Raw genomic sequence first — 26,580 nt, 5'->3', positions numbered from 1 at the left:
ATCCGGATTTCTGGTGCGCAGACTGTTAAACAGAGTCATTCTTTTCCTCGATTCGGGATTAAAACCGGTGACTTGAGACACCATAAATCTCCCAAGTGGCGACTCTGAAACAAATAAATAAATCTCGTTTCGATTGTCCTTTAATTGGAAAAAATTCCCTTCCGAGCCCCTTTGCGGCGGCGCGGGTGAAAAGGAGGTGTGACAACCTCCAGCGAAAAATTATATTGTGTATATAAATAAAAAATTACTTTTTATATATAAAAAAAAAGGCCAGCCCGGTGCACTAAGCTGCCCTATGCGCTAAGTATAGGGGCGGATCTACCTTATGAGGTAGGGGTGCCACGCCACCCGCTTGCTTCGCTAAAATTGTTACATAATATCTGTGTGAAAAAACGTATATATTGATAGAGTGGCACCCAAAAGTCACAAAGTGGACGTGGGTGCCATTGGTTCAATGTCCATTGTGAAGGATGTCCTCGGCCTCAGGAATGCAGTGTTTTAACTTGTGCCCGCTTTGCAAAAAAAATTGCAAGCATACCCGTTTTTTTACTTTACTTCAGCATACAGGGCTAAAGTAGCAAAGGCAATCACGCAAAACTTCAACATTCTAGTAGTCGGACCTGAAGTTCAGCTCTAGAGCTGAAGTTTTTGTTTTGTAACTGGCGAACTTCAGCTCTAGAGCTGAAGTTTTTGTTTTTGTAACTGGCGAACTTCAGCTCTAGAGCTGAAGTTTTTGTTTTGTAACTGGAAAACTTCAGCTCTAGTAGTATTAAATAAAATGTGATTTTGGTATGTATGATAATAAAATGGAGGAAAAACAAGAAGCTTTATTAAGCGTTTTACATAAAATATTGGCCTGTATATTTTTTGTGATATTGCTTTGACCATGTGCATTTCTAATTCTTACTGTCAAGTAAAAATTTTTGTGATATTGGTTCTATCAGAATGATGTTTGGCTTAAAGACCGTATAACTGTTTGGTTTGTTTCCTACATATAATGTAAAAAAGGTTTGGATAATTTTTATTTGAAATGCATTGCAAGTACTCTAGCAAAGGAGAAAAAGTTCTACCTTATCCTAAAAAGCTTACATCACATTTATTTGAGATTTCAAACAGATGACGGTTTCAGATGGATAGAACACAGTGTTGCATTAACTTTAGAAGATATATTTCGTTTTTAAACTTTCAAATTTTGTGTAATTATAACTTACTAATGGTACACGAAATAATATTGTATATCATATAACAATATGGTATTCTCAAAAGGTTGTGTACAATATGGTATAAAGCTGAAGTTTTTGTTTTGTAACTGGCGAACTTCAGCTCTAGAGCTGAAGTTTTTGTCTTTGTAACGGGAAACTTCAGCTCTAGAACTGAAGTTTTTGTTTGTTTATAATTTCATTTGCCATACCATCTTGACCAAACTGAAAGAAAATTAATTAGAGGAGGACCTAGATATATCGACGGCAGGAGAACACTGCACCACAAACTTGCAAATTGTGTTAGATTTTTTACTTTGCATAAAATCCACGAAACACTGTAAATATCCTCAGAGAAATTAGAGAGGCACATTCAATCCATTCATTCACTTTTTTGTCCTTATACAGAACTGTACGATTATTTGCCTGAGTAGTTTCATGACTTTTACTGCTGCTACTTACCAGATTAGGTAATTACGAGTAGTAATTAATCAAACAAATCACCAAGTCAGTTGTATATATATGCATGTCACGTGATAGGAAGTGACGAAGAAAGCAAATTGGTTGTTTCAGATATATAGGTTGGCGTGAAAATTTATAGGACTCACCGGAGAAATAAGAAGAAGCAGATAGGGATGAACCTTACTTCTGGAAAAAGAAAAGATAAAATTTTGAGAAGGAGAAGGAGAAAGGGGGCTGAAGTTGTTTAAAAAGTGGGTACAAGTTAAAAGTTTTTTAAAAAATGGGTATAAGTTAAATGGGGGCGACCAAATAGGGCGCCCCGTGCAATTTTTACTTACTTTTTCGATTCTTGCCCTCCTTTTCTTCCTTTCATTTGCTAAATCTCTCTTCTTCATTTTTTTAACTTTTAAGTCCTCATTTTGTTTATCATTATACCTTAATTTATGAGCAATTATTTTCAATAGGTAATTTGAATTGATTTTAATTAGCGTATAATTTCTTTCTTTTTAGTAAAACGATATTAATTTATATATTAGAGTATAATTTGAACAATATCTTCTATTTGGTTTTGAAAATTGATAGTCGTTTTGAGTCGAATATCCTAGGTTGAATGTTGAAGGTTTTTCTTTGAAAATAATTGCTATATAAATCAACAATTAAAATGGGAAAATTAATTCAAGAACAATACAAGTAAATTAATCTAGTCAAACAAAGAATATATAGTAGTTAAGCTATTCTTTAAGCAAGTTTTTATATTGGAGGCACTCTTGTGAAATGTTATTTTTCTTTTGCATTTTTATTTTAAAAATTGAACTAAAATCGAACTTATTTGCTTTGTGAATGAAAGGTCTATTGGAATTAACAAAAAACTAACTGAACCGATCTATTATTCGTAATCTATCTTTGTAGCTAGTGACATGTATACTGTATGCATAATATGTTGGCACCTGCAACCTTCGAATCCTGGATCCGCCTCTGGGCCTAAGTATACATATATAAAAATTACTTTTTATATATGTATATTAAATCTTGAACACACTTAGCGAAATTTCTGACTTTCCCCTGTATAAAAAATTGAAACCTTCTATGAGTAGTATTAAAAAATTTCTTTTAAAAAAAATTAAGCGAGTTTCATATTTAAACTGTGATGGTTTCCATTACACCGCCTCCCCTCTTCCCCCCCCCCCCCAACTACAGTAAACCCATAATAAAATACCTCATGAATAATTCAAGTTTTAAAACAATAATAATAATAATGATAAGTTAAAAGATTTTGGTTAAGGTTTAGTTATATTTATCTCTTGTAAAACAAAAAGAACCAGGCATTTTAGAAGCAGGGCCGAAGTTAGGTAGGAGGAACCGGTTCATCCCTTTGCCCGAAAATTACACTGTGTATATAAGGTCAATTTTTTTCCATATACATATTCTAGATGTTGAATTACATTAGCTTCTTCGTGTGTTTATTTATTTTACTTTTTTTGAATCCCTCTAGTGAAAATTCTGTTTCTGCCACTGGTTAGAAGAGATGATGGATCTCATTCAAGTCTCATTCTCTCTCCCTGGAAAAAACTTAACTGATCATGTAAAGCCTAGCTAGTCGATAACTGTTAGAAATCTTATGATCTTTAACGTGATTTTCGAAAAAAACCATTATATGCTTAAAATTTTACTTCTCTATATGGATAATATATATACACGCTCGGGCAAATCAAATTGAAAAGATCATCTGAATCTGAAAGGATCTAAAAGATGTTTTATTTCTGATCTTTTAAGGTTTGAAATAAACAGCAGCACAATAAAAATGCTCTTAGAAGGATAATTTAATAGTCGTTGACAAAACATTATTGTACAGCAAACCACAAACTTGGACATTGTTGTGCATAAAGGATTTTAGTTTTTCTGAAGGAATATAGTGATGTTCACTGCTGCTTCGCGACATGGCGCCAGATCACTCTTCACAGTCTGAAAAGATCAAGACCAGACTTATCAAGTGGCCTGGAGAAAAACTCAGTGATGTAATCACTTGCTAGAAATTCTTTATATACTGCGGGTTTTTCTTCTGATATGAGCTCTTTCATTGGACCATAAATCTTTGGAGGTGTTAAAACACCAGTGAAGAAGCACGCCACTGAAATCCTTGGTCCTATCTGATTCGCTAAAACTCTATGGTTCACACTTACAAACTTGTCATTTGATAGTATCTGTAACAAAATCAGACTGAGAATAAGTAATGAGTAATTCGTAAATAATGAGGATAAATGAGATGAAAAAGTTGTGTTATGTTGCAAACCTGAAGAAAGTCGCCAATATTTACGACCACACCTTGTTTAATCGGCTCAACATCGACCCACTGGTTATTATGCACGACTTGAAGGCCACCGCTTTGATCTTGAAGCAGAATGGTAAGGAAATCAGGATCTGTATGCTTGTCGGTGCCAATAGTTAGCTTTGGCTGTGGGCATGCCGGGTAGTAATGGCATACCAATGTTTGTCCTTTGGCACATTCCATGGCGTTTAAGTGGTCCGGTTTTAGCCCAAGAGCTTCTGATAGTAATTCAAGAAGAGTTTCTCCTAGTTTTCTGACATGATTCATGAACTCAAGGAATGCTTTCCTAGACATTGGGAAAAGATCAGAGATTACAAAGTTACAATTTTTGGTAAAGATTTAAGATATTCCTGTCTAATACATGTCAAACAATTGTACCCCTAAGACAAAAAAATTAAGAATACTGCTGAAGCAGAAATTCTTAGACGAGGGGTCTATCAGAAAAAGCCTCTATGCCCTCCAGGATAGGGATAAGGTCTGCGTACACACTACTCTCCCCAGATCTCACTTGTGAGAACTCATTGGGTTTGTCGTTGTACTGCTGAAGCAGAAACTCATAGAAAACAAAAACTGCAACTGCTCTTACTACAACTAAAATCAATAGTTCTGATCATTAGGGAAATTATTACCAATTTCAACAAGAAATGAACATACACCACTGACCACTAAGGCAGTGATCTCTAATCAATAAATCTGAAGATTTAATGCAAAAATTTCAACCATCATATCAAAGACTTCAATATCCTGCATACATCAAACAGGACAGATAAAGGACAGATAACTTACCTGCAAGCTATCGGTATTTCTTCAGGTTCAATATGACCAGTAACTATCATAGAAATGTTCAATGTATCCCTCGAGTTTGCTGTCTTTGAATTGTATAGATGAAGATCAGTCTCATATCTAACTCTTCTTGTTACTCGATCACGCGAATAGTACTCTTTCTTTAGTTCAACATCTTGCTCATGAAATTCACGAGTCCCATCAATCATTCCTTCCAAAACACTTGAGGGAACCCCATGATTTATCAGTTGGAAAAATCCCCACTTCTCTGAGGCCTCCCTTGTTTCATCAACAACTTGTTTACGTCGATCTTCAACTTCAATTCCACTGAGATCAACCACTGGAACTTGTAGAGTTGACTTACACTGATTCAACTCTTCAACAAGTTCATCACATGGCCTAATAAAAATTCTTGGAATTTCCACAATTCCAGCATCAACTAGTCCCTTAACACCAGCTTTTGTATCATCAAAAGCCTTTAACTCGTTCAATCGATCATAATCCATTATCAATTCAGCTTGAGACTCTTCAGTGCTGGATATATTTTGTTCTTAATTTCAAGTAGGCTAAGTTTCTTGAGCAAATAAGTTTGATAAAGTCAAACTAGTGCTCATAAATTCAATTGTCCTTTCTTGAATCAACATTCAAAAGAGACATATATCTTTTTTAATTAGTCAATTTGAAGTAACAGTGGAGGGGTTTGGATCATATCCAATAAGAAATCTCTCCATTTCCTACAATTCTATTCCAAATGAGTTACACGTTAAATATTTAAATGTAGCAGATTCATCTAGTTAACCAATTGATATTAACTGTGGTTACTATTTTCTCAACGACTGCTGCCCATCCTTGGGTGCAGAATCTCTCCTTAATGCTCTCAACCGCAATGTCTGAGCTAAGATATATATTTGTAAAAAAAATGAATATAAATCAGAACAAAAAAGTTGTGTTCTGTTGCAAAACTGAAGAATGGTAAGAAAAGCATATGCTTAGCAGTACCAAGAGTGAGCGCGCTCTGACTGTGGGCATACTGGGTAGTAATGGCATACCAATGTTTGTCCTTCGGCACATTCCTTCACTATATGTTTTGTCACATTACTATATAGAGTGCACCATATTAATCTGATTATTTTGACAAGGGGATGAACAAAAATGAATGATACGTAACAAAAATTAACAATACATAAGGTATTAAGGTTGTGTTCTTGACATTGATCCTATTTATTTGAAGATAAAAACAGGAAAAAGCAACATTGCTCTTAGCTAATCCAGCAGTCAAAGGTAAAACATTACTGTAGAGCAAATCACAAACGTCGAAACTGCCTTGTAAAAATAATCATGTATTTTCTGAAGTATTGCTATTGGAAACAGCCTCTCTACTTTCACAAAGGCAGGGGTAAGGTCTGTGTACACATTACCCCCCCAGACCCCACGATGTGGGATAATACTGGGTATGTTGTTGTTTCTGAAGTATTGCTGCTTGGCAAACTAGCGCTTAGTCTCTCTTTACAGTCTGAAAAGGTCAAGAGTAGACTTACCAAGTGGCCTGGATATAAACTTAGCCATGTAATCACTTACTGAAAATTCTTTATAAAGAGGGGGATTTTCTTCTGATATGAGCTCTTTGATTGGACCATAGATCTTTGAAGTTGCAGAAACGCCAGTGAAGAAGCATGCCACTGACATCCTCGGTCCTACCTTATTCGCTAGAACTTTATGATTTACACTCACAAACTTGTCATTTGATAAAATCTGTTACCAAATCAGATTGAAATAAGTGAGACGATTTTGCTTAATCTAACATAAACAAGACAATAATGTTGTGTTTCAATAACAAACCTGAAGACTCTCGCCAATATTAACAGCCAAGCCTTGTGAAATTGGCTCAACATCGATCCACTGGTTATCGTGCAGGACTTGAAGGCCACCGATTTGATCTTGAAGAAGAATGGTAAGGAAAGCAGTATCTGTATGGTTAGAAGCACCAAGAGTTAGCTCTGGCTTTGGACATGCCGGATAGTAATGGCATGCAAATGTTTTCCCTTCCACGCATTCCATGGTTTTCAAGTGGTCTGATTTTAGCCCAAGTGCTTCAGATAGTATGCTGAATAGAGTGTCTGCTAGCCTTGTGACATGATTTATATACTCAATGGATGTGCTCCTGGAATTAGGAAAAGATTCGAGATCACTAAAATTACAAAAATGTGATAAAGTTTAGCCTAACATGTCAAATAATTATGCCGTTTATACTGAAGGACAGACGAATTCTTTGAGATGGACTGAAATTCCCTATATTCAAAGATTTCAGTATGCAGTATCAGTAATAAAGGGCAGCCCGGTGCACTAAGCTCCCGCTATACAGAAGGGGAAGGGCCGGACCGAAGGGTCTATTGTACACAACTTTAACCTGCATTTCTGCAAGAGGTTGTTTCCACGGCTTGAACCTGTGACCTCCCGGTCACATACTAAATGATGGCACATCGACTGGAACATATCTAAAAATCATTCATAGGTTGCCCTGGTTTTGTTTTGCCATGTCCTCAATACGAACAACCAGCTAGTTCCAGACCAACCTTCACAGCGTAAGCCCCATCTACAAATCCAATATTTTCGATGCTGAGTACAGATATGAATGTAAAATTCACACATCATTAACCAGAGTGTTGAAATCAAGCCGTAGGAATAAAGTCGCCTTTGGTAGGCCCCGTCTATGAATCCAATATTTGCAATGCTGAGTGCATATATAAATGTAAAATTCACACAAAATTAACCAGAGTGTTGGGATCAAGCCTTGGGAATAGAATCGCCTTTGATAGGGGGCGCTTTATCCTGAAAAGCAGGACTTTCTGGTTCAAATCCGGATTTGCAGGGCCTCAAAGAGGGACCAGAGACCGGGTGCGAAACCAAAAAACTACAAGAAATAAACATTGACCACTGTCTATCACCATACCGGTGATCATAGGGGTTAAGACTTCATCGCCAAGGAATTAAAAAGATATAGAGATACATACCTGCAAACTGCTGGTATTTCTTCAGGTTCAATATTACTAGAAACTAGCATAGAAATGTTCAGTGTATCCCTCCAGTTTGCAGTCTTTGATTGGTAAAGATCATAATTGCTCTCATATCTAATTCTTCGCGTATGATCACGCGTATAATACTCTTTCTTTAACTCAACATCTTGTTCATGAAATTTACGAATCCCATCAATCATTCCTTCCAAAACACTTGAAGGAACACCATGATTTATTAGTTGGAAAAATCCCCATTTTTCTGATGCTTCCCTTATTTCATCGACAATTTTCTTACGTCGATCTTCAACTTCTACGTTACTTAGATCCACCACTGGAATCTTTAGCGTTGACTTACACTGATTCAACTCTTCAACAAGTTCATCAGGTGGCCTAATGAACATTCTTGGTATGTTCACAGTTCCAGAATCAACTAGTCCTTTAACACCAGCTTTTGTATCATCGAAATCGTTTATCTCCTTCAATCGATCATAATCCATTGTCAGTTCAGCTTGTGAATCTTCAGTGGAAGACATATTTGTTGTTAGTTTCAAGAAAGCTAAGTTCCTTGAGCAGATAAGTTAGTTAAAGTCAACTAGTCTCATAAATGTAATGGTCCATTGTGAATCAATAGTCAAAAGAAACAGGGAACACATTATTTTAATTAGTTTGAAGTTAAGACAGTGCAGATCTCGAGTAATAGCCTTGAAGTGTTTTTTTCAAAAAACAAATTTCAAAAGTACTGAACAGCAATTAGTGTTTGGCCAAGATTTAAAAAACTGCTTTTAAGTGTATTTTCTCAAAAGTACTTCTAAAAAAAATGTTTTTGGAGAGAAACTACTTTTTTCTGCTTCTCCAAAACTACTTCTGCTTCTCCTCAAAAGCACTTTTTTTCCTTCCAGAAACTTGGGCTATAAAGCTTTTGTCCAAGAATTCTGTAGAATAAGTTTGGGGGATGAACCGATTAAATGCATTATCTAACGAGGGCAACAAAGTCCGTGGCTCAAATTATTTATATTTCTTGGCCGTAAAAGTGTATAAAATTTATATATTTGTTATTTATAACATAATAATAATTTCGGTTATTATTTTGAGAATGGTTATATAGTGTCATTATCGGAAAAAAAGTAAAATAACATAAGTTAGTTTTTGCTATACACATATAGAAGAAAAAGAAACACATAACAATGGACAAAATTGTCCATTTTAGCTTACAAAATAGTTTCGTCACAACAAAATATAAGAAAAGGTAGGTTTGTGTAATATTCGAAACCATGGGTAGACTATACCAACAAAAACCTCAGGGGAGGTTTGTGAATTTTTTTTCCAAAATAGTACTACTAAATGATTACTCGTTCCGTTCACTTTTACTCGTTCACTATTGATTTTGCACACCCCTTAATAAATATAATAAATAAAGTATATAATTTATCATGATACACATATTAATTGATGTATAATCTTAATTGATTTGAAAAATAATTTAAAATGAGTAATCAATGCTAAGAGCAAAACAGGAAAAATAAATTATTTTTCTATGTAAAAATGGACAAGTAAATTTGAAAATCTACTTTAGAATAGTGGACAAGTAAAGGCGAACGAGGGAGTAAAAGTACATCGCATGCACATTGAAGTGTTGTTGATTAAAGCTCAAAATTTTAAAGGGCTGACCATGTGCAAATTGAAGCAATAGAGCTACTTTTAGACAGTAGGTGCAACTAATATATACTCCCTCCTCACTTTTACTTGTCGTATATATTAAAAATAAATTTTTATTTTTACTCCTTTTGTTCACTTTTACTTGGCATGTATATTAAAAATAGATTTTTATTTTTACTTGTCACTTTACGCATATTAAGAGAAGACAATTTTTTTTTCTGTTATACCCGCAGTATTTATTACTCATTTTAAATTATTTTCTCAAATCCAATAAAATATGCACTAATTAATGTAGGTATCATGGTAAATTATGTACTATATTTATTATTTCTTAAGGGGCGTGAAAAGTCAAAATGTGCCAAGTAAAAGTGAACGGAGGGAGTACTTGTCACTTTACGCATATCAAGAGAAAGACAAAAAAATTTTCTGTTATACTCACAATATTTATTACTCATTTCAAATCATTTTCTCAAATCCAATAAAATATGCATCAATTAATATGAGTATTATAATAAATTATGTACTTAATTTATTATTTTTTAAGGAGCGTAACTAGTCAAACTTGCCAGTAAAAGGGAACAAAATTATTAATAGTCAGCAACGAACCAAGAAAAAAACACATTTATTAAAAGATATTCTAATTATTAATATGACACATCACAAGTTCTGAAGTTTGTTGGAAACTGAGAAGATCAAGGGCACATCTTTCGAGCTGGACTGGATTTGGAAAAGTGTGAATTTTCAAAAGAAGAACAATCATATGATAGTTTGGGAATCTCTTACGTTTGAAACCTATCTTAATACCTCGAAGTTGGATAAAATGGCTTTTGCGTAAGGATTATTTTGCTCCTAATTTTTATGAAATACAAAATGCTCATTGAATGATAAGAAGCTATTTCTACTAAGACAATTTTAGATATTCAAAAATTGCACGTTTTATTCTAGATTAAGATTCAAACATGTCTAATTTACAATTTGTTTGGATGGTTGTTATGTATCATTTTATGAAATTGTATTGTATTGCATTATATTGTACTGTATTACTTTTATGTATACATTATTTGGATAGATTGTATTGTTTATCGTCGTATCATAATGCCATGCACCAATAATATGAAACATAAATATGCAATATTATTTTAAAAAAAAGTAATGTACGAGGTAGAATTATTATATAAAAATGTAGGGTGAATGATAAAAATAAGATTATTTAATAATAAGGAAGGGCAAGATGAGAAAAAGCGACGCGACCATACCAAATCGGTCGTTACATAACGTGGTACGTTTACTCGTTAGGTAATGATGAATAACGATATGATACAATTAAATTTAAGTAACAATCAAAATAAAAATTATATTTAAAGTAACAATTCGATACAATACAATAGGTGACAACCATCCAACCAAAGTGTTTGAGAATTATCGATAGGCTAATAAAAAAAAATAATTAGAGATCCATTGGAATTCTCACAAGACACCTCAAACAAGCCAAAATGAAGAGCACATCATCTAATCTTTAGACAACTCAAGAAAAGCTAAAATAAATTTACAATGTATACTCAAGGTTACACAACATGGTTTGAAAACATTTATTTTGTGTTCAGGAAACCACTGTTCTCAATTTCCTTAGATGAACAGAACTTTATATGGGTCGAAATCTGACCAAACGAGAAACTGTGCGAAGAGGAGCGGCAAAGTCATTTGGGTCGAAGTCGTATTCGTACAATGCTATAGCGATGAGCACCTCGGCTAAGGCCGAGGTCGTGTACTCAGATATTGTACGGTGAGTTCAGGGCTAGCTCTAATGCACAAGCCACTAAGGCAAGCGCCTTAGGCCCCTTGAGGGCCCCGTTTTTCAATAATAGTTACTAATCGAAGGACTTTTTCTACTAGGTATACATAGATTATACATTGACTATATATATACACATACACACACTATATATATATATATATATATATATATATATATATATATATATATATATATATATATATGCCAACTATTTTAGTTTATGAAATTAGGTGGGCAACTATTTGGGTTAATTCTTCTTTCTTTTTTTCTTTAGAAAATATTGAATTAAAATAAAAATTATAAAAAAAGTCCTCATGTTAATATTTAGCTTTAGGCCACAAAATATGTCGAGCCACCCATGGGTGAGTTGGATGTTACGGTATTTCAGATGACCAATCTGTAGAATAGTTAAAGGGCTTAGATACTTTGACTAATGATCGTTGTGTAAATGAGCATACCTAGTATATATACTAGGTGAGAGAACGAAGAAGGGGGGGCGGGGTGGGGGTGGGGGGTGGGGGGGAGGCTGAAAACAAACTGAGAGAGAGAGACATATCTTGAGAGAAGAAGGATATTCATCTATTTCTTCTCACTAAAAAGAAAGAAGCATGGAAGCTCAGATCTTCAATATACAACGTTAGTCTCATCATATCAAATGTATGGGGTCAACCTTGTTAAAGATCGATGACCATTTTTATCTATGTATTCTTCATTATTATTCAATATTATGTAAATCACCATCCTCTTCTTATATTACGGGATTTAGCTATGACTATAGTTAAATTTTATGTTCAGCTACGCTTGCTTGTTCTTGTCCTCTGTTTTAGATCTAGGATGAATTATCTTTGGCTAGGATTTACCTCAAATCTTCCTATTTAATTAGTTTGTAAAAAGGATTAACACTTTTTAGTCAAACAATTTGGCGCCGTCTATGGGGATTTTCTAGCCAAAATTTTAGTTTCCTCTAGATCTAAAGCAACTAGAATTTCACTCTCCGGGTGTCGTAGCCTCGTCCTCTCATTATAAACACCAACTTGAGAAAGTTGTAGGCAAGCTTTTGAAATAACCAAAATAACCAGGGTCAGATCTATGTATGAAATCGAAATTGTCTGATATCTATACAAAATCCACGTCTTGCTGTAGCGATGGGTTTGGTACATCGTATGAGTTGTCAAAGTGGGATTACAGCCACTATGCACTGAGCACATTTGCAATCCTATTTGCTATATCAACGTTAGATACCAATCTATGCTTCCACCTCTTAGGAAGGGATGATAGCCTAATGTGTGATCCTTTGAAATAACCAGCTTGTCCTGCCTTATTTTTGTACCCGTATGTACAGAGTATAACTTATGTCTCCCTTATTTTTGTGCACATCGGGCGGGATCGGATGGGGACTCGAGCTCGAGATCCCAATGGGCAAAATTAGTTGTCAGCCCATAAGGAGCCTAGACGCGACTAACGGTGAAGCTAAACACGAGGCTACCAATTTGAAGCCGTCATTTGGGTACGGGATAAACGAGTCATCCTACAGCGCCCCTTTCACCTCGCCAACCTATCAGGTCAAGGTAACATACGATTTTGTTTGGGTTTAACTTGTTATTTTTCTTTTTTGGATTGGTATAGGAACACGAGCATTCTCCCAGGTGCGCGAACAAGGAACAAACGCCACCAAAACAACACACCAGAAAAATGTTCCGCACCATACCATATTACAAATAACAGACAAACGACTTAGAACAAGCTGGCATTATTAAGAAACAATCTCCATAACCTGGGACTGAGCGGTGAGCCCATGGAATGTACAATCTCTCCAAAACAGGCAGAACATGAACTCAAAAAGCTTGCACGTATGCTCGCCATGACAATCCTACGCCAACTCAGCCGACTAAATATTACGAATCACGTTCGAAGTTCGTTCGAATTAATAAAGTCCCAGGTTGCCCAGAAGCCCAAGCAATAAGTTCATCGCCCGTCCTATTAACGGCCTCTCCAGGCCGAGCAATGAAGGGACCAGATAAACTGGGACTCCACTGACGCATACAAACTATGCAACAACGCATAATATTCTTCAATGAAATCAAGAGTAAATAAACTGTGACTCATTCCGACGCATGCATAAACGATACAACAACGAGTAATATTCTCCAATAAAAGCAAAGCCGCGTACGACATTCTTACCACTCCCCCGAACCAGCACGTACCAAGTGAAAGTAAAGTTCGACCTCATTCGAATTCATCACGGGTCATAATTCGACATCGTTCGAATTTACGCCCTTACAGCCCCCGTCCATCGCCAAGGGAAGGTAAAGTTCGACCTCATTCGAATTCATCACGTGTCACAATTCGACCTCGTTCGAATTTACACCCTTACGGCCCCCACCGTCGCCAAGTGAAGGTAGGGTTCGACCTTGCTCGAACTCATCACGGGTCACAATTCGACCTCATTCGAATTTACACCCTTAGAGCCCCCGACCATCGCCAAGAGAAGGCAAAATTCGACCTCGCTCGAATTTTCAAGTCAAAAATGACTCCGCCCAAGTTGGCGAGTCAAAATTCGACCTTGCTCGAATTTTCAGGTCAACTCCGCCCAAGTTGGCGAGTCAAAATTCAACCTTGCTCGAATTTTCAAGACAAAACTGACTCCGCCCAAGTTGGCGAGTCAAAATTCAACCTTGATCGAATTTACAAGTCAAAACTGACCCCGCCCAAGTTGGCGAGTCAAAATTCGACCTTGTTCGGGCAAAATTCGACCTCGCTCGAATCTATAAGACAAAATTTGACCTCACTCGAATTAACAAGTCAAAATTGACTTCGCTCAAATTTTCAAGAAGGAATTCAATCCCACTCAAATCAACTACCAAAAATTAGGGGCTTATTGCGAGAAAGTCCAAGGAATTCGAAAAGGAAAAGAGAAGGGAAAGCCAAAAAATACAAATAAAGACGAGCCAACTATTTCATTCCAAGAAAAGATAAGTATCTTACAGAGAGCCAAAAAAGGGTGGCCCCACCCAGCAACAACAAAAGAACAAAAAAAAACTAAAGTACAAAAAGCTAAAAAAAAAATTCACTCGACATCATCTGCACAACTGTCCTCTCCAGCATTGTCATCATTGCCCCACCGGCTTCCGATGTCGCAGGGTCATAACCGTAGGCAAGACGAGCCTCGGATGCCTTAACCCGAACACCTTCAAAAGCGTCCTCAAGAACGCTCCCCGCCATCCAAAAACCCTTATATATATCTCGTTGGGACTCAACATGGACCCACGGCTCGTACAAGTGGTGGGGGACAGCAATATGGGCAGATTCTTGAGGGCGGGCCTGAGCCAACAGCTGCGCCTTCTCGGCATCGAGAGCCATAACTCTATCTCCCAGGCTTGAAGCATCCCGATCAAGTTCACCGACCCTCTCCTTGAGCCGTGCCTCCCTCAATGTGGCCATCACCCTCTCAGCTTCCCGCTCAGACCTAAGGACGCAGATAGTGTCTTCCAGTGCCGCCGCTCTCGCCAAAGATGCCACTCGAGTTCCCTCAGCTCTCTCCAACTCGGACACCTTCTTTTCTAGCTCGGCTACCTTCTCCGTCCACTCTGTACTTAGACTGGAAACTCTAGTGGCATTCTGCTCAAGCTCGGCTCGTAAGGACAACACTTTTGCCTGAAGATCCTCGCATTCCACTGCAACCCCTTTGCCCACCTCGAGCTCCTCGTCTTTGGCACTAAGTAGCTCATCGAGCTCGCTGCACATGCGGATAGACCGTATCAGATCCTCGTCCTTTTTCTCCAACTCATCCTTGACGGATTGAGTGTTACCGCCCGTCCTAAGTTGTGCATGCATCTCACGACACCTGTCGCAATACCGGCGATACTTTGCAGCCATCTTCAGAAACACTTCGGCCCGCATCTCATCCCTACGAGCACTCTCGATTTCCAGCATGTAAGTCTAAAAAAAAAGAGGGGGAGGAATCAGTGAAAGCAAATGGCACAAAATAACAAAAGGAAACTTACCCTCAAGGCCATCCCAGCCATGCCGCTTGACAAATTCCAGAATCACTGATCTCCCGAAGAGACCCGCTTTCGACGACGGAGCACAGAAGGTCAAATTGGAATCCACCATGTCCTCCAACAGGTTAAAGTCCGATGGGATTTCGAGCACACGGGAAGGGCCTTCCACCCTCACATCGACCCTGGTAAAGCCTTCCTCAAACATCCTCATGTCCTCAGGATCTATATCAGAATCAGATTCATAATCATCTACCACTACACCCTTCAACCTCTCATTAGCCGAAGATGGGGTACGGGCCTGCCGAGACGTCGATGGGCCACTCGGAACGATCACGGCATCCCCGAAACTCTTTCCCCCTATTGCAACAGCCTCTTCCACACCTGTAACGGGCATCGCCTCCACACCTAGGCTGACATCACCGCCGACTTCAGACACTGCCAAAACGGGGTCGCCCCTTGAGGGCGTTTCGGCCAAAAATGCCCCCTCTGACACTATGCTCCGCCTCTTTGACGGGGCCTCTTCGCCACTACCACGAGAAGGTTCGTCAGTTGAACGGACTGTGGGAACAGGTTCGGTCGTGGATGCGGTCCATCGAGCAACCAAACTTTGGACGCCCTCATCAGTTACTCTTGGTACGGGCTGGGCTGAGAAAGCCGGTTGACGGAAAGCGAGGGCAGGATCCCTTGACCTTCTCGTTCCTCTCCGACCTGCCAATAAGAGTTTTGACCAAACAAAAGATAAGATAAAGAAAAAATATGGGGCAAAGAACAAAGCAACTACGACCGAAATAAGCCGATTTACCAGCAGAGGGTTTGCGCCCAAACCTCTCGTGGAAAGGCTCTCATTCGCGAATCCCCATCGTGTGGGGCAGAATTGAGCTCACCCATTCACGAATATCGGCAACTTGCGGAGGAGGTACCCTCTCGGCTGCGGAATCAAAATACACTCGACGGTCACTAAAGGGAGACGACCAACAACTATGTTCAAAAAATATATATTATAACAAAAGGAAAGGGAGACCTATGGGCGAAATTCCACGCCTCAAGAAACCCTGCAGGGTTCGATACCACGTGATCTATTCGGACGTAGAAGAAGTACTCCCAAAAACGATGATTGGCCTTGTCGTCCATCTTCTCTACCAAACCCTTGGTTCCTCGATAACGCATGTGAATCATCATGCCCCTATGAAAATGGAGGCGAAGAGGTGGAGCATGTGTTGTAGAAAAATTCCCCGATCGTCCAGCTCCGCGTACTTGATAAGCATATGGAAGAGCTTGTATACGTACGGAAAAAGTTGAGCCGGACACACCTCGTAGAAGCGGCAGAAGTTCACCACCAAGGAGGGAAGGGGAAGCGTGTATCTAATGACAAATGGATACGCATAGAATGCACAGTAGCCTGGGCGGTGTATATGCACTATGTCACGACCCACCGGAACTAGTTCGATGTGGTCAGGGATTCCCCACTTGGCTTTGAACGCCGTGAGCGCCGCATCATCCATTGTAGAAAGAACAGGTTCCGGCTCATCCCCAGTAGGGCTATTGAAGTTAGTCCTCGCCTTCCTGGGCGGGGAACCACCTCATCTACCATCGGAAAACTCTCGTCCTCCGCCAGATCCATTCCCTCTTCGAGTAGGGGTATATCGTTTTCCGGCACCGGTGCACCGACAACTCTATCAGGGTTGGAGGATGCACTAGCCATCTCTTTTTGATTGCAAGAATCGGGAATAATAAGGGAAAAAGGTAGCGGTCACAAGAAGTTTTAACAGAAAGAGAAATGTGAGAAACTGAAGGAGAGGAAGAAAAGTTGCAAAAGTCTCTCTTGAGTGATTGGGAAGCCCAAGCATTCAAATGTAAGATTTTCTCCTATTTATAAGGATATAAATATCCTGAGCGGGAAAACCAAACACCGCCATTTTGAAAACGGAAAGGGCAAGGAAAATGATGCAATGCATAGAAAACGTGCGTCATAATGACGCATGAGGGGTTCTTAATGACATTCTGAACTGACGTGACAGTCTGATGCAGCTTTCGAAATGTCACGTTGCTACCTCGCCATGAGGTATTCGCCCATCGCCCAAAGTGTTCAGATTTCTCATAACTTTCGAATCGACAGAGTCCGTCTATCGAGCTCTCCAAAAGACGACCCTAATAGGCAGAGGGACTAACTATATGAGTCGAAATTTGACCAAACGAGAATCTGCGCGAAAAGGAGCAGCAAAGTCATTTGGGCCGAAGTCGTATTCGTACAACGCTATAGCGATGAGCACCTCGGCTAAGGCCGAGGTCGTGTACTCAGAATACTTGTAAGGTGAGTTGGATGTTACGGTATTTCAGAGGGTCAATTTGTAAAATAGTTAAAGGGCTTAGGTACTCTGGCTAATGACCGTTGTGTAAATGAGAATACCTAGTATATATACTCAGTGAGAGAACGAATAAAGGGGGAGGGGCTGAAAATAAACGGAGAGAGAGACATATCTTGAGAGAAGAAGGATCTTCATCTCTTTCTCCTGACTAAAGAGAAAGAAGCAAGGAAGCTCAGATCTTCAATATACAACGTTTGTCTCATCATATCAAATGTATGGGGGTCAACCTTGTTAAAGATCGGTGACCATTTTTATCTATGTATTCTTTATTATTATTCAATATTATGTAAATCACCATCCTCTTCTTATATTACGGGATTCAGCTATGACTATGGTTAAATTTTATGTTCAGCTATGCTTGTTTGTTCTTGTTCTCTGTTTTAGATCTAGGATGAATTATCTTTGGCTAGGATTTACCTCAAATCTTCCTATTTAATTTGTTTGTAAAAAGGCTTAACACTTTTTAGTCAAACAAACTTGAGGTACTTATTTGATTGCTAAAAGATGCATGTACATCTGGTACAAGAATACTTAATTGAACACGCGAGCACAAAACCATAGCGAAGCAGTGAAACACTGTGAAGATGATGAAACAATTCTGCAGATCCTGTCATTCTTTCTGTAATTTGAAATGTGACAATAAAGAAGTTCCATCTAGCCCTTTGTTGTATAGATAAGTGAAAAACTCTTTTCTGCTTGTTTCTCGGTATATTGGAGGATTTTCCTCTAATAACAACTCCTTGATTGGACCATATAATCTCGATTCACTTCTTTCCTGAAAATGCATTCTAAAAAGACTCGCCACTGAAATTCTTGGTCCTATATTTTTCGCTAGCACTCTGTGAAGAACGCTTCTGAACTTATCGTTTGTGATCAGCTACAAAACAAAATGGAAACTAGTGAATTAATTGATCAAGTTTGTAACATTTACAACTACATAAAGAATTTTTTTACCAATGAGAACTTGCCTGCATTAAGTCTCCAATGTTCACAATTAGAGCTCCAGGCATGAAAGCAACATCAACCCACTGATTTTTATGAAAAACTTGGAGTCCGCCAATTCGATCCTGTAATACAATAGTCAAGAAGCCGCTATCTGTGTGACCGGTAAGGCCTAAAGTGAAATCTGGTTCTGGACATGCTGGATAATAATGGCCAACTACGAGTAGCCCCTCCGCACATTCTATGTCGTTCAAGTGATTCGGGTTGAGTCCTAGAGCTTCAGAGAGTAGGTCACATAAAGTAAGCCCCAGTTTCATCACATAATCCGTGTATTTGACCACAACATCTCTGTAACGTCAAAACATTGCGACATAAGCATGCCAATAACGTCAAAACATTAGTATGAGCTAAAGTTGCCTAAGCAAAGAAAGATATACTAGTAGTAAGCATAATATATACCTGCAAACCTCTGGAATTTCTTCCGGGCGGGGAGGATTAGGAGCCATGACACAGTAAAAGGTGTCTCTCCAGTTAGCTGTTTTTGCTTTGTGTAGATCAAAATTGGTATTATAGGTGAACTTCCTCGTTACATCACGAGAGTAGAACTCTTTCTTCACCTCAGAATCCTGCTCATGAAAATGGCGAACGCCTTCTAGTACTTTCTCCATAACACTTGATGGGATTTCATGGTTGACAATTTGGAAAAATCCCCAGTTTTCACAAGCATCCTTTATTTCTCGGACAATATCAGCTCGTTGAGCTGCACTTTTGCCCGAGTTTCCTAAATCTATGACTGGAAGGCTAAACTTAGTAGCTACATCGGAATCTGATTTTTTTTCAATCACAGGCTGGTTGTGCAAGAATATGCGCGGTAACTTTGTGACTCCAGCATCCAGAAGTCCCTTTACACCAACCTTTGAATCATCAAAGGATTGAACTTCACTTTTCCTATCATATTCAGAACACTCATTTTGATCAGTTCTACCATTATTTGAGTCAAACATCTTCCTTTCTTTAGAGGAAAACTCAACTCTTGACTATATATTGAAGCAAGATTTCTAATGAAACATTGAGGATATTATAGGGGTGCTTATGAGACAGTTAATATTTTTCTATAGCTTTTCTGGGATCAGATTCCATCAGAAAGCAAAACTAAGAAGTTCCAGGACAAAATTAGGTATACATACACCTAATACACCTAACAGTAATGTGTCCAAACTTGTTCTCTTTCAGTTAATTACATGATTTTGGAACTATCTGAACCATGTTATGTCATATATTGAGGAGGGAACTAGTACTTGTTACCCAATTGCAGAGGACAAGGAGGAAATATAAAAAAGGAGATTAAAATAGTTCAGATAAAAAACACAAATACATAGAGCACACCAAAGTGGAACACGTGGTATTTGCGACCAAGGATAGCAACATAATATTAAAGGAAACATTAATAATAAAATAAAAAATCTTCAGGTTCAGTTGCTTTCACATTAGCAACTTTTGATCCCATTTGTTTATTTCAGAAGGCAAGTGGAGCAGTTTAATGTCACTCTTGTAGTCTTATGTAAAAATAATGAGCACTATTAAAATGATCAATTTGACAGGTTACAACCTTCAAATGAACACAGCAAAAAGTGGAATCATTTGTTCCAAATTTCAAATTAGACCATCAAATCCTTCATAGGTATAATTTTTGGAAAATGATGAATAAACTACTCTTTTACTTTTCTAGTGCAAATGACATTTGCTTTTTCAGTCTTATCTTTACTAACACATAAAAATATTAAGCAAAGATGATGAGGTTTAAGCTGAGTTTCCTTGAACTGAAAATACTAAAGCATGAAACATTTTAATTCTTGATTGAACTTACAAGAACAAAACTATAGCCAAAGAGTTTTTTTTTTTTTTGTTGCTAAAATAGCCAAAGAGTATGACACTGAAAGATGATAAAACATTTCTGCAAATCATATCACTATTTCTGTAATTTGACATGTGATGATAAAGAATTTCCATCAAGCCCTTTGTTGTACAGATATGTGCCATACTCTATTCTGCTTGTCTCCCGATGGTTTAGAGGGTTTTCCTCTAATAACAACTCCTTGATTGGACTACATAGTCCTGATTCTTGAAAATTCATTATGAAAAGACTAGCCACTGAAATTCTTGGTCCTACACTATTAGCATGTACTTTGTGATGAATGCTTTTGAACTTGTCATTTGTGATTACCAAACAAAATGGAAACTAGAGATTTGAATGCTGGAGCTTGTAACACTTATATGAATATATATATCAGGCTCAATTTTCAAATAAATTAGTGAAAAATATAATAATCCATAAAGATAATAAAAGTGATTCTTTTCACCATCTGTGAAGCTTAAGCATAAGAATTATCTTACTTTAGAACATGAAAATTAGATTCTCCTATCCTACTTTCCATTATTACATTACTATGGCTGGATCTTATAGTGCATTAATGCAGAAGTTCCATCTAGACCTTTATCGCGGAAGTAATCAGCATAGTCTTTCACTGTGGTTGCGCGATATTTTGGAGGATTATCTTCTGATAACAATTCCTTAATTGGCCCATAAATCTTGGAAGTTGGCAATGAGCTAGTGTAGAAGAAGCATGCAACTGATATTCGTGGTCCAACTTTATTTGACAATACTCTGTGCTCAACACTTATGTACTTGTCATTTGATATCAGCTGAAAAATACCAGAATAAGAATTATCCGTTTTAGTAGCAAAAAAGTTTATATTCTATTCTCGGGAAAAGGTCCAAATTTACTCCTCTACAATATGAAATACCTTTAATGTTACCTTCCGTTATACTTTGGGGCTATCAATAGTGTTACTATTAGCAAAATGTTTACCCTTGGCTTTATCAAAGCTCCAGCAGGGATCGGTGGATTCTGCATGTCAAAATACATGGGGAAAGATCCAAATTTACCCCTCCTACTTTTGCTTATGGTTTATAATTACCATCTGCTATACTTTAAGTTGCAACTCCGTCAGGATTAAGAGCGGCAAATACAGAACGATTTGTGGATGCTAAGGATAGGAATGGCCCCAAAGTATAATGGTGAATAAAATTAAGAAATTAAATAGTAGAAGGATATATTTGACCCTTTTCCCTTCATATTTTTGTCATGTGTATATCTATGTATAGAGAAAGAAAAAGATACTAGCCTGCATAAGATCTCCAATATTCACCACAAGTGCACCAGGCGTAGGAGGGACATCGACCCACTGATTATGGTGAAGAACTTGTAGTCCTCCTATATCATCTCGCAGAAGCACTGTGATAAAATCGTTGTCAGAATGTTTACTAGTGCCCATTGTGAGTTCTGGTTGAGGGCATGCTGGATAGTAGTGACCCAAAACGCGTAGCCCCTCAGCACAATCCATATTTGTAAGTTGAGATGGATTGAGACCAAGACCCTCCGACAATAATTCAAACAAGGATATGCCCAATTTCATGACATGCTTAGAGAACTCCATTAGTATTTCCCTGCATCAATTTCTATAACTTGATGAAACAGTACTTAGAAATAACTTAAAGAAGATATATAAGTTAATCCGCTGAATTGTCCTCAGGCGCAGAGATATTAGATCTATTTCTTACAATATCCACCAAAACTCATATTAAGCGTACTGACATTGTCATGGTTTGTTCTTGATCTTTTTCACAAGATAACACATATATTTAGTTAGTGCAAAAGTAAATGAATTTTATTGGTTCTTTCTAATTCATGTTCAGAAACTACCTGCATGCTGTGGGCAATTCCTCTGGACTAGGATGATTAGGAGCTATCAAACAGAAAATTGAGTCTCTCCAATTTGCAGCTGGAACAGAAGGCCTATACAAGTCAAAATTGCTAACATGAACGACTTTTTTGGTATTATCTCGAGTATAAAATTGTTTCTTAATCTCAATATCTTGCTCAAAGAATCGTCGTGTTCCTTGGAGCATTTCTTCAAGGACAGGTAATGGAATGCCATGATTAATCACTTGGAAGAAACCCCATATCTCCGATGCATCTCGAACTTTTTCCACAATCTCTTTATGCTTGATTGAATCTTTATCAAAGCCTTCAAGATCTATCACTGGAAAAATGAACTTTGCGGCGCAGCTATTTAAGGACTCTGGATTTGTGTTGGCTGGATGAATATTCGAGGCACCTTAGTAATTCCAGCATCGACAAGCCCTTTGACACCGGCCTTAGTATCATCAAAAGCTTTTAACTCACTCATTCTGTCATAACTTTCCTGAACTCTGTCCTGAAAATCATTTGTGCTAGAGACTGCCATCTATTTGCTCAAGTTCTTAGTTTGATAAAAAAAAAAATATTTCAAAGGTTGAGAGGGTATATATCTCAAATGGAGGAAAGAAAAGAGGAAGAGAACATTTAGATGTATAATACTAGTTAGATTTGATACTGCATTGGTCAAAAGAAGAGTTTCTAAGTTACGCCTTTGTTAAGTTATATTTTTGTAAACACGAGGCATCCTCTATGAAGACTTTTATCATAGTTTAAGACTTTCTTTGTGTTATTAATCTGTATTACGGTAAATAAATAAAATATTAATCTTTATCAAAACAGAAACAGAAAGTTAGTAGAAATTAAATTCTGAAAATAGTATTTGAACTTCTTCAAAATAAATTCTGAAAACGATATAGGAACAAATCGAGCCCACTGAATACACAGTGTGTCCTTAAGGAAATTATTCCCCTTAAGTACCCGAGGTTCTGGAATATATCCTCCCATGATAGAAAGATTTAACTCACCGGAGTGTTGGTACCAAAAACGCCGATGAACAGCGAACCACTCGAAGGCTGCAAAACACACTGGAATTTTTGTGCAGAAGAAAAAGAAGATTATCAGAAAATTTCGTAAGTAAAATTCTGGGATTTGAAGGTATATTTATAGCCAATTTGGTACTGTTTCTGAAAAGGTTTATACGGATAGATGCTTTCAAAGAATTCAGCTTTATCTGATTCCATTACCGTATTAACATGAATCTCGGGATTATCAGATTTATGAACCAAAAACCGACATGCTTTACTGTTTGTAGCATATCCAATGAAAACACAATCTACTGTTTTTGGTCCGATTTTAACCCTTTTAGGTAAAGGAACTTGTACCTTTGCTAGACACCCCCACACTTTGAAATATTTCAAGTTGGGTTTTCTTCCTTTTCATTTTTCATATGGAATAGATTGTGTTTTGCTGTGGGGTACTCTGTTGAGTATTCAGTTAGCTGTAAGGAGAGCTTTCCCCCCCACAAACTCTACGGTAATCTGGAACTTATTAATAAAGAATTCATCATTTCCTTTAATGTCCGATTTTTCCTTTCCGCAATTCCGTTGGATTGAGGTGTGTAAGGTGTAGTAGTTTGATGGATAATTCCATATTCCGAACATATTTCTGCAAACAGAGATTCATATTCTCCACCTCTATCACTTCTAATCATTTTGATCTTTTTATTCAATTAATTCTCCACTTCATTCTTGTATTGCTTATATGCTTCAATTGCTTCATCCTTACTATTAAGCAAATAAACATAACAATATCTAGTGCAATCATCAATAAAAGTAATAAAATACTTTTTTCCACCTCGAGATGGTATCGACTTCATATCACAAATGTCAGTATGAATTAAGTCTAAAGGATTTGAATTCCTTTCAACAGACTTATAAGGATATTTTACAAACTTAGATTCAACACATATTTGACATTTCGATTTATTACACTCAAATTTAGGCAATACTTCTAAATTAATTAACTTCCGCAAGGTTTTATAATTGACATGTCCTAAATGAATATGCCATAAATCATTTGACTCCAATAAATAAGAAGAAGCTGAAATTTTATTCATACTGTCAACAACTATTACATTGAGTTTGAAAAGGCCCTCCGTGAGATAGCCTTTTCCAACATACATTTCGTTCTTGCTTACAACAACTTTATCAGAAACAAATACACATTTGAATCCATTCTTTACAAGTAAAGAAGTAGAAACTAAATTTTTTCTAATAGTAGGAACATGAAGAACGTTGTTGAGCGTTAACACCTTGTCGGAAGTCATCTTCAGGAATATCTTCCCATAACCTTCAATCTTGGCTGTTGCATTATTTCCCATGGAAATTTCTTCTTCGGGACCAACAGTAGAGTAAGTCGCAAATGCTTCTTTGACAACACAAACACGTCGAGTGGCTCCAGAGTCAATCCACCACTCCTTCAGATTTACAACTAGGTTGCATTCCGAAAGCATTGCACAAAGATCATCATTGTCATCATTCTTCTCCACTATGTTGGCTTATCCCTTCTTATTATCCTTTTTCGGGAGACGACAATCAGGGCTTTTGTGACCAACTTTTCCACAATTATAGCAGCAACCCTTGAATTTTTTTTGTTCTGCTCCTTAGTTTGTCCAGAAGACCTCTTCCTCTTCTTACTTTTTGGAGCAGTCTCCTCAACGATATTAGCTCCCATGATCGTTGAATTTCCACGAGACTTCTTCTCGGCTGTTTTGTTGTCTTCCTCGGTCTTTAGACGTATCACAAGATCTTCCAACTTCATTTCTTTGCGCTTGTGCTTAAGATAGTTCTTGAAATCTCTCCACGAAGGAGGCAATTTTTCAATCATAGTAGCCACTTAAAATGCTTCATTCACGACCATACCTTCAGCAATAAGGTCGTGAAAAATAAGTTGAAGCTCCTGAACTTGGGTTCCTACAGTTTTATTGTCTATCATTTTTATAGTCTAGAAACATGGCAACCACGAACTTCTTCAAGCATGCATCTTCCGTCTTGTACTTCTTTTCAAGTGCATCCCATAATTCTTTCGAAGTATTCATTGCACTGTACACATTGTACAAGTCATCCTCTAAAGCACTTAAGATATAACCTTTGCAAAGAAAATCTGCCTGCTTCCACGTCTCAACAACCATGGACTTTTCATTGTCCGGCATGTCTGCAGCAGGCACTGGAGGCTCTTCAGTAGTGAATTTCTGCATACCAAGTGTGGTAAGCCAGAAGAACACCCTTTGCTGCCATCCTTTGAAGTTGGCTCCAAAAGATTTCCCCGGTTTCTCGGTCGGAGGAACAACAGTGTGGCTTGACGAGGCTATCGTCGTTGCACCAATAGTCGCAGAAGGATTTCCGTTATCCTTTGCCGTTTCTCACTGTCAACAACAGAAGAGTTCATTAATGGCAAAACCAAAACAACAAATAATATTGTAATCAATAAACAGTACGTAACAAAATATAACTGAAGTTTTTATATACTGTTTTACAGAAAAACGATGAATTTTTTTTTTCAAATCGTTTTCTGAATTTCAATACTCTGATGAAGTTTTTATATCTTCAAATTAGAATAGTAAAATTCAGACGGAGTAGAAAACCACACAAGTTTTAATCTCCACAAACAGAATACAAAATATAATAAAATAATTTCCTTAATATTTTTATTAATCTGTATTGCTGTAAATAAATAAAATAATAATCTTTCTGAAAACAGAAACAGAAAGTTAGTAGAAATTAAATTTCGAAAACAATATTTGAACTTCTTCAAAATAAATTCTGAAAATGGTATAGGAACAAATCGACCCCACTGAATACACAGTGCGTCCTTAAGAAAATTATTCCCCTCAAGTACCCGAGATTCTAGAATATATCCTCCCAGTATAGAATGATTTAACTCACCGGAGTGTTGGTACCAAAAATGCCGATGAACAGCGAACCACTCGAAGACTGCAAAACACAATGGAATTTTTGTGCAGAAGAAGAAGAAGATTATCAGAAAATTTCATAAGTAAATATTCTAGGATTTGAAGGAATATTTATAGCCAATTTGGTACTGTTTCTGAAAAGGTTTGCAACCTTTCAGAACAGCCATAGCTGTTGTCACACCTCCTTTTTGCGCGCCCCGCCCCGAGGGGTTAGATGCGCGGGTGGAGTTTTTCCAATTTAAGTGACAATATTCGAAATGGGATTATTTATTTAATTCAGAGTCGCCACTTGGGAAAAGTTTGGC

At 37.5% G+C, this 26,580-nt stretch overlaps 3 protein-coding genes and 1 pseudogene across 3 annotated transcripts; all 4 read right to left on the bottom strand.

Moving 5' to 3' along the window:
- Positions 1-3,388: 3,388 nt before the first annotated feature.
- On the bottom strand, positions 3,389-5,813 carry LOC104213681 (deacetoxyvindoline 4-hydroxylase-like). The gene is made up of 3 exons (XM_009763219.2): positions 4,774-5,813; positions 3,952-4,273; positions 3,389-3,862 (listed from the first exon to the last, which is right to left on the bottom strand). Exons 1-3 carry the CDS (start codon positions 5,274-5,276, stop codon positions 3,617-3,619), a joined length of 1,071 nt encoding a protein of 356 aa, XP_009761521.1. The 5' UTR covers positions 5,277-5,813; the 3' UTR covers positions 3,389-3,616.
- A 141-nt stretch (positions 5,814-5,954) lies between these two features.
- LOC104213673 (deacetoxyvindoline 4-hydroxylase-like) lies at positions 5,955-8,388 on the bottom strand. The gene is made up of 3 exons (XM_009763207.2): positions 7,782-8,388; positions 6,610-6,931; positions 5,955-6,522 (listed from the first exon to the last, which is right to left on the bottom strand). Exons 1-3 carry the CDS (start codon positions 8,315-8,317, stop codon positions 6,277-6,279), a joined length of 1,104 nt encoding a protein of 367 aa, XP_009761509.1. The 5' UTR covers positions 8,318-8,388; the 3' UTR covers positions 5,955-6,276.
- A 9,733-nt stretch (positions 8,389-18,121) lies between these two features.
- On the bottom strand, positions 18,122-19,660 carry LOC104213689 (1-aminocyclopropane-1-carboxylate oxidase homolog 1-like). Its single transcript, XM_009763228.2, has 3 exons — positions 19,004-19,660; positions 18,571-18,892; positions 18,122-18,479 (listed from the first exon to the last, which is right to left on the bottom strand). Exons 1-3 carry the CDS (start codon positions 19,546-19,548, stop codon positions 18,213-18,215), a joined length of 1,134 nt encoding a protein of 377 aa, XP_009761530.1. The 5' UTR covers positions 19,549-19,660; the 3' UTR covers positions 18,122-18,212.
- A 1,199-nt stretch (positions 19,661-20,859) lies between these two features.
- Positions 20,860-22,933, bottom strand: LOC104213699 (1-aminocyclopropane-1-carboxylate oxidase homolog; annotated as a pseudogene).
- Between the last annotated feature and the right edge of the window lie 3,647 nt (positions 22,934-26,580).

This window comes from Nicotiana sylvestris, chromosome 1 (genome assembly GCF_000393655.2).
Source record: "Nicotiana sylvestris chromosome 1, ASM39365v2, whole genome shotgun sequence".
NCBI lineage: Eukaryota > Viridiplantae > Streptophyta > Magnoliopsida > Solanales > Solanaceae > Nicotiana > Nicotiana sylvestris.
This window is presented reverse-complemented; position numbering and strand designations above follow the sequence as displayed.

Bases quoted from the DNA above. Each gene is read 5' to 3' on its own strand.
- LOC104213673 (XM_009763207.2), bottom strand. From the start codon at position 8,317: ATGTCTTCCACTGAAGATTCACAAGCTGAACTGACAATGGATTATGAT. The intron at 6,932-7,781 runs GTATGTATCTCT...TCCTAATTCCAG, and splicing joins GAAATACCAGCAGTTTGCAG to GAGCACATCCATTGAGTATA. The intron at 6,523-6,609 runs GTTTGTTATTGA...ATTTGGTAACAG, and splicing joins ATATTGGCGAGAGTCTTCAG to ATTTTATCAAATGACAAGTT.
- LOC104213681 (XM_009763219.2), bottom strand. From the start codon at position 5,276: ATGGATTATGATCGATTGAACGAGTTAAAGGCTTTTGATGATACAAAA. The intron at 4,274-4,773 runs GTAAGTTATCTG...CCCAATGTCTAG, and splicing joins GAAATACCGATAGCTTGCAG to GAAAGCATTCCTTGAGTTCA. The intron at 3,863-3,951 runs GTTTGCAACATA...ATTTTGTTACAG, and splicing joins ATATTGGCGACTTTCTTCAG to ATACTATCAAATGACAAGTT.
- LOC104213689 (XM_009763228.2), bottom strand. From the start codon at position 19,548: ATGTTTGACTCAAATAATGGTAGAACTGATCAAAATGAGTGTTCTGAA. The intron at 18,893-19,003 runs GTATATATTATG...TTGACGTTACAG, and splicing joins GAAATTCCAGAGGTTTGCAG to AGATGTTGTGGTCAAATACA. The intron at 18,480-18,570 runs GCAAGTTCTCAT...TTTGTTTTGTAG, and splicing joins ACATTGGAGACTTAATGCAG to CTGATCACAAACGATAAGTT.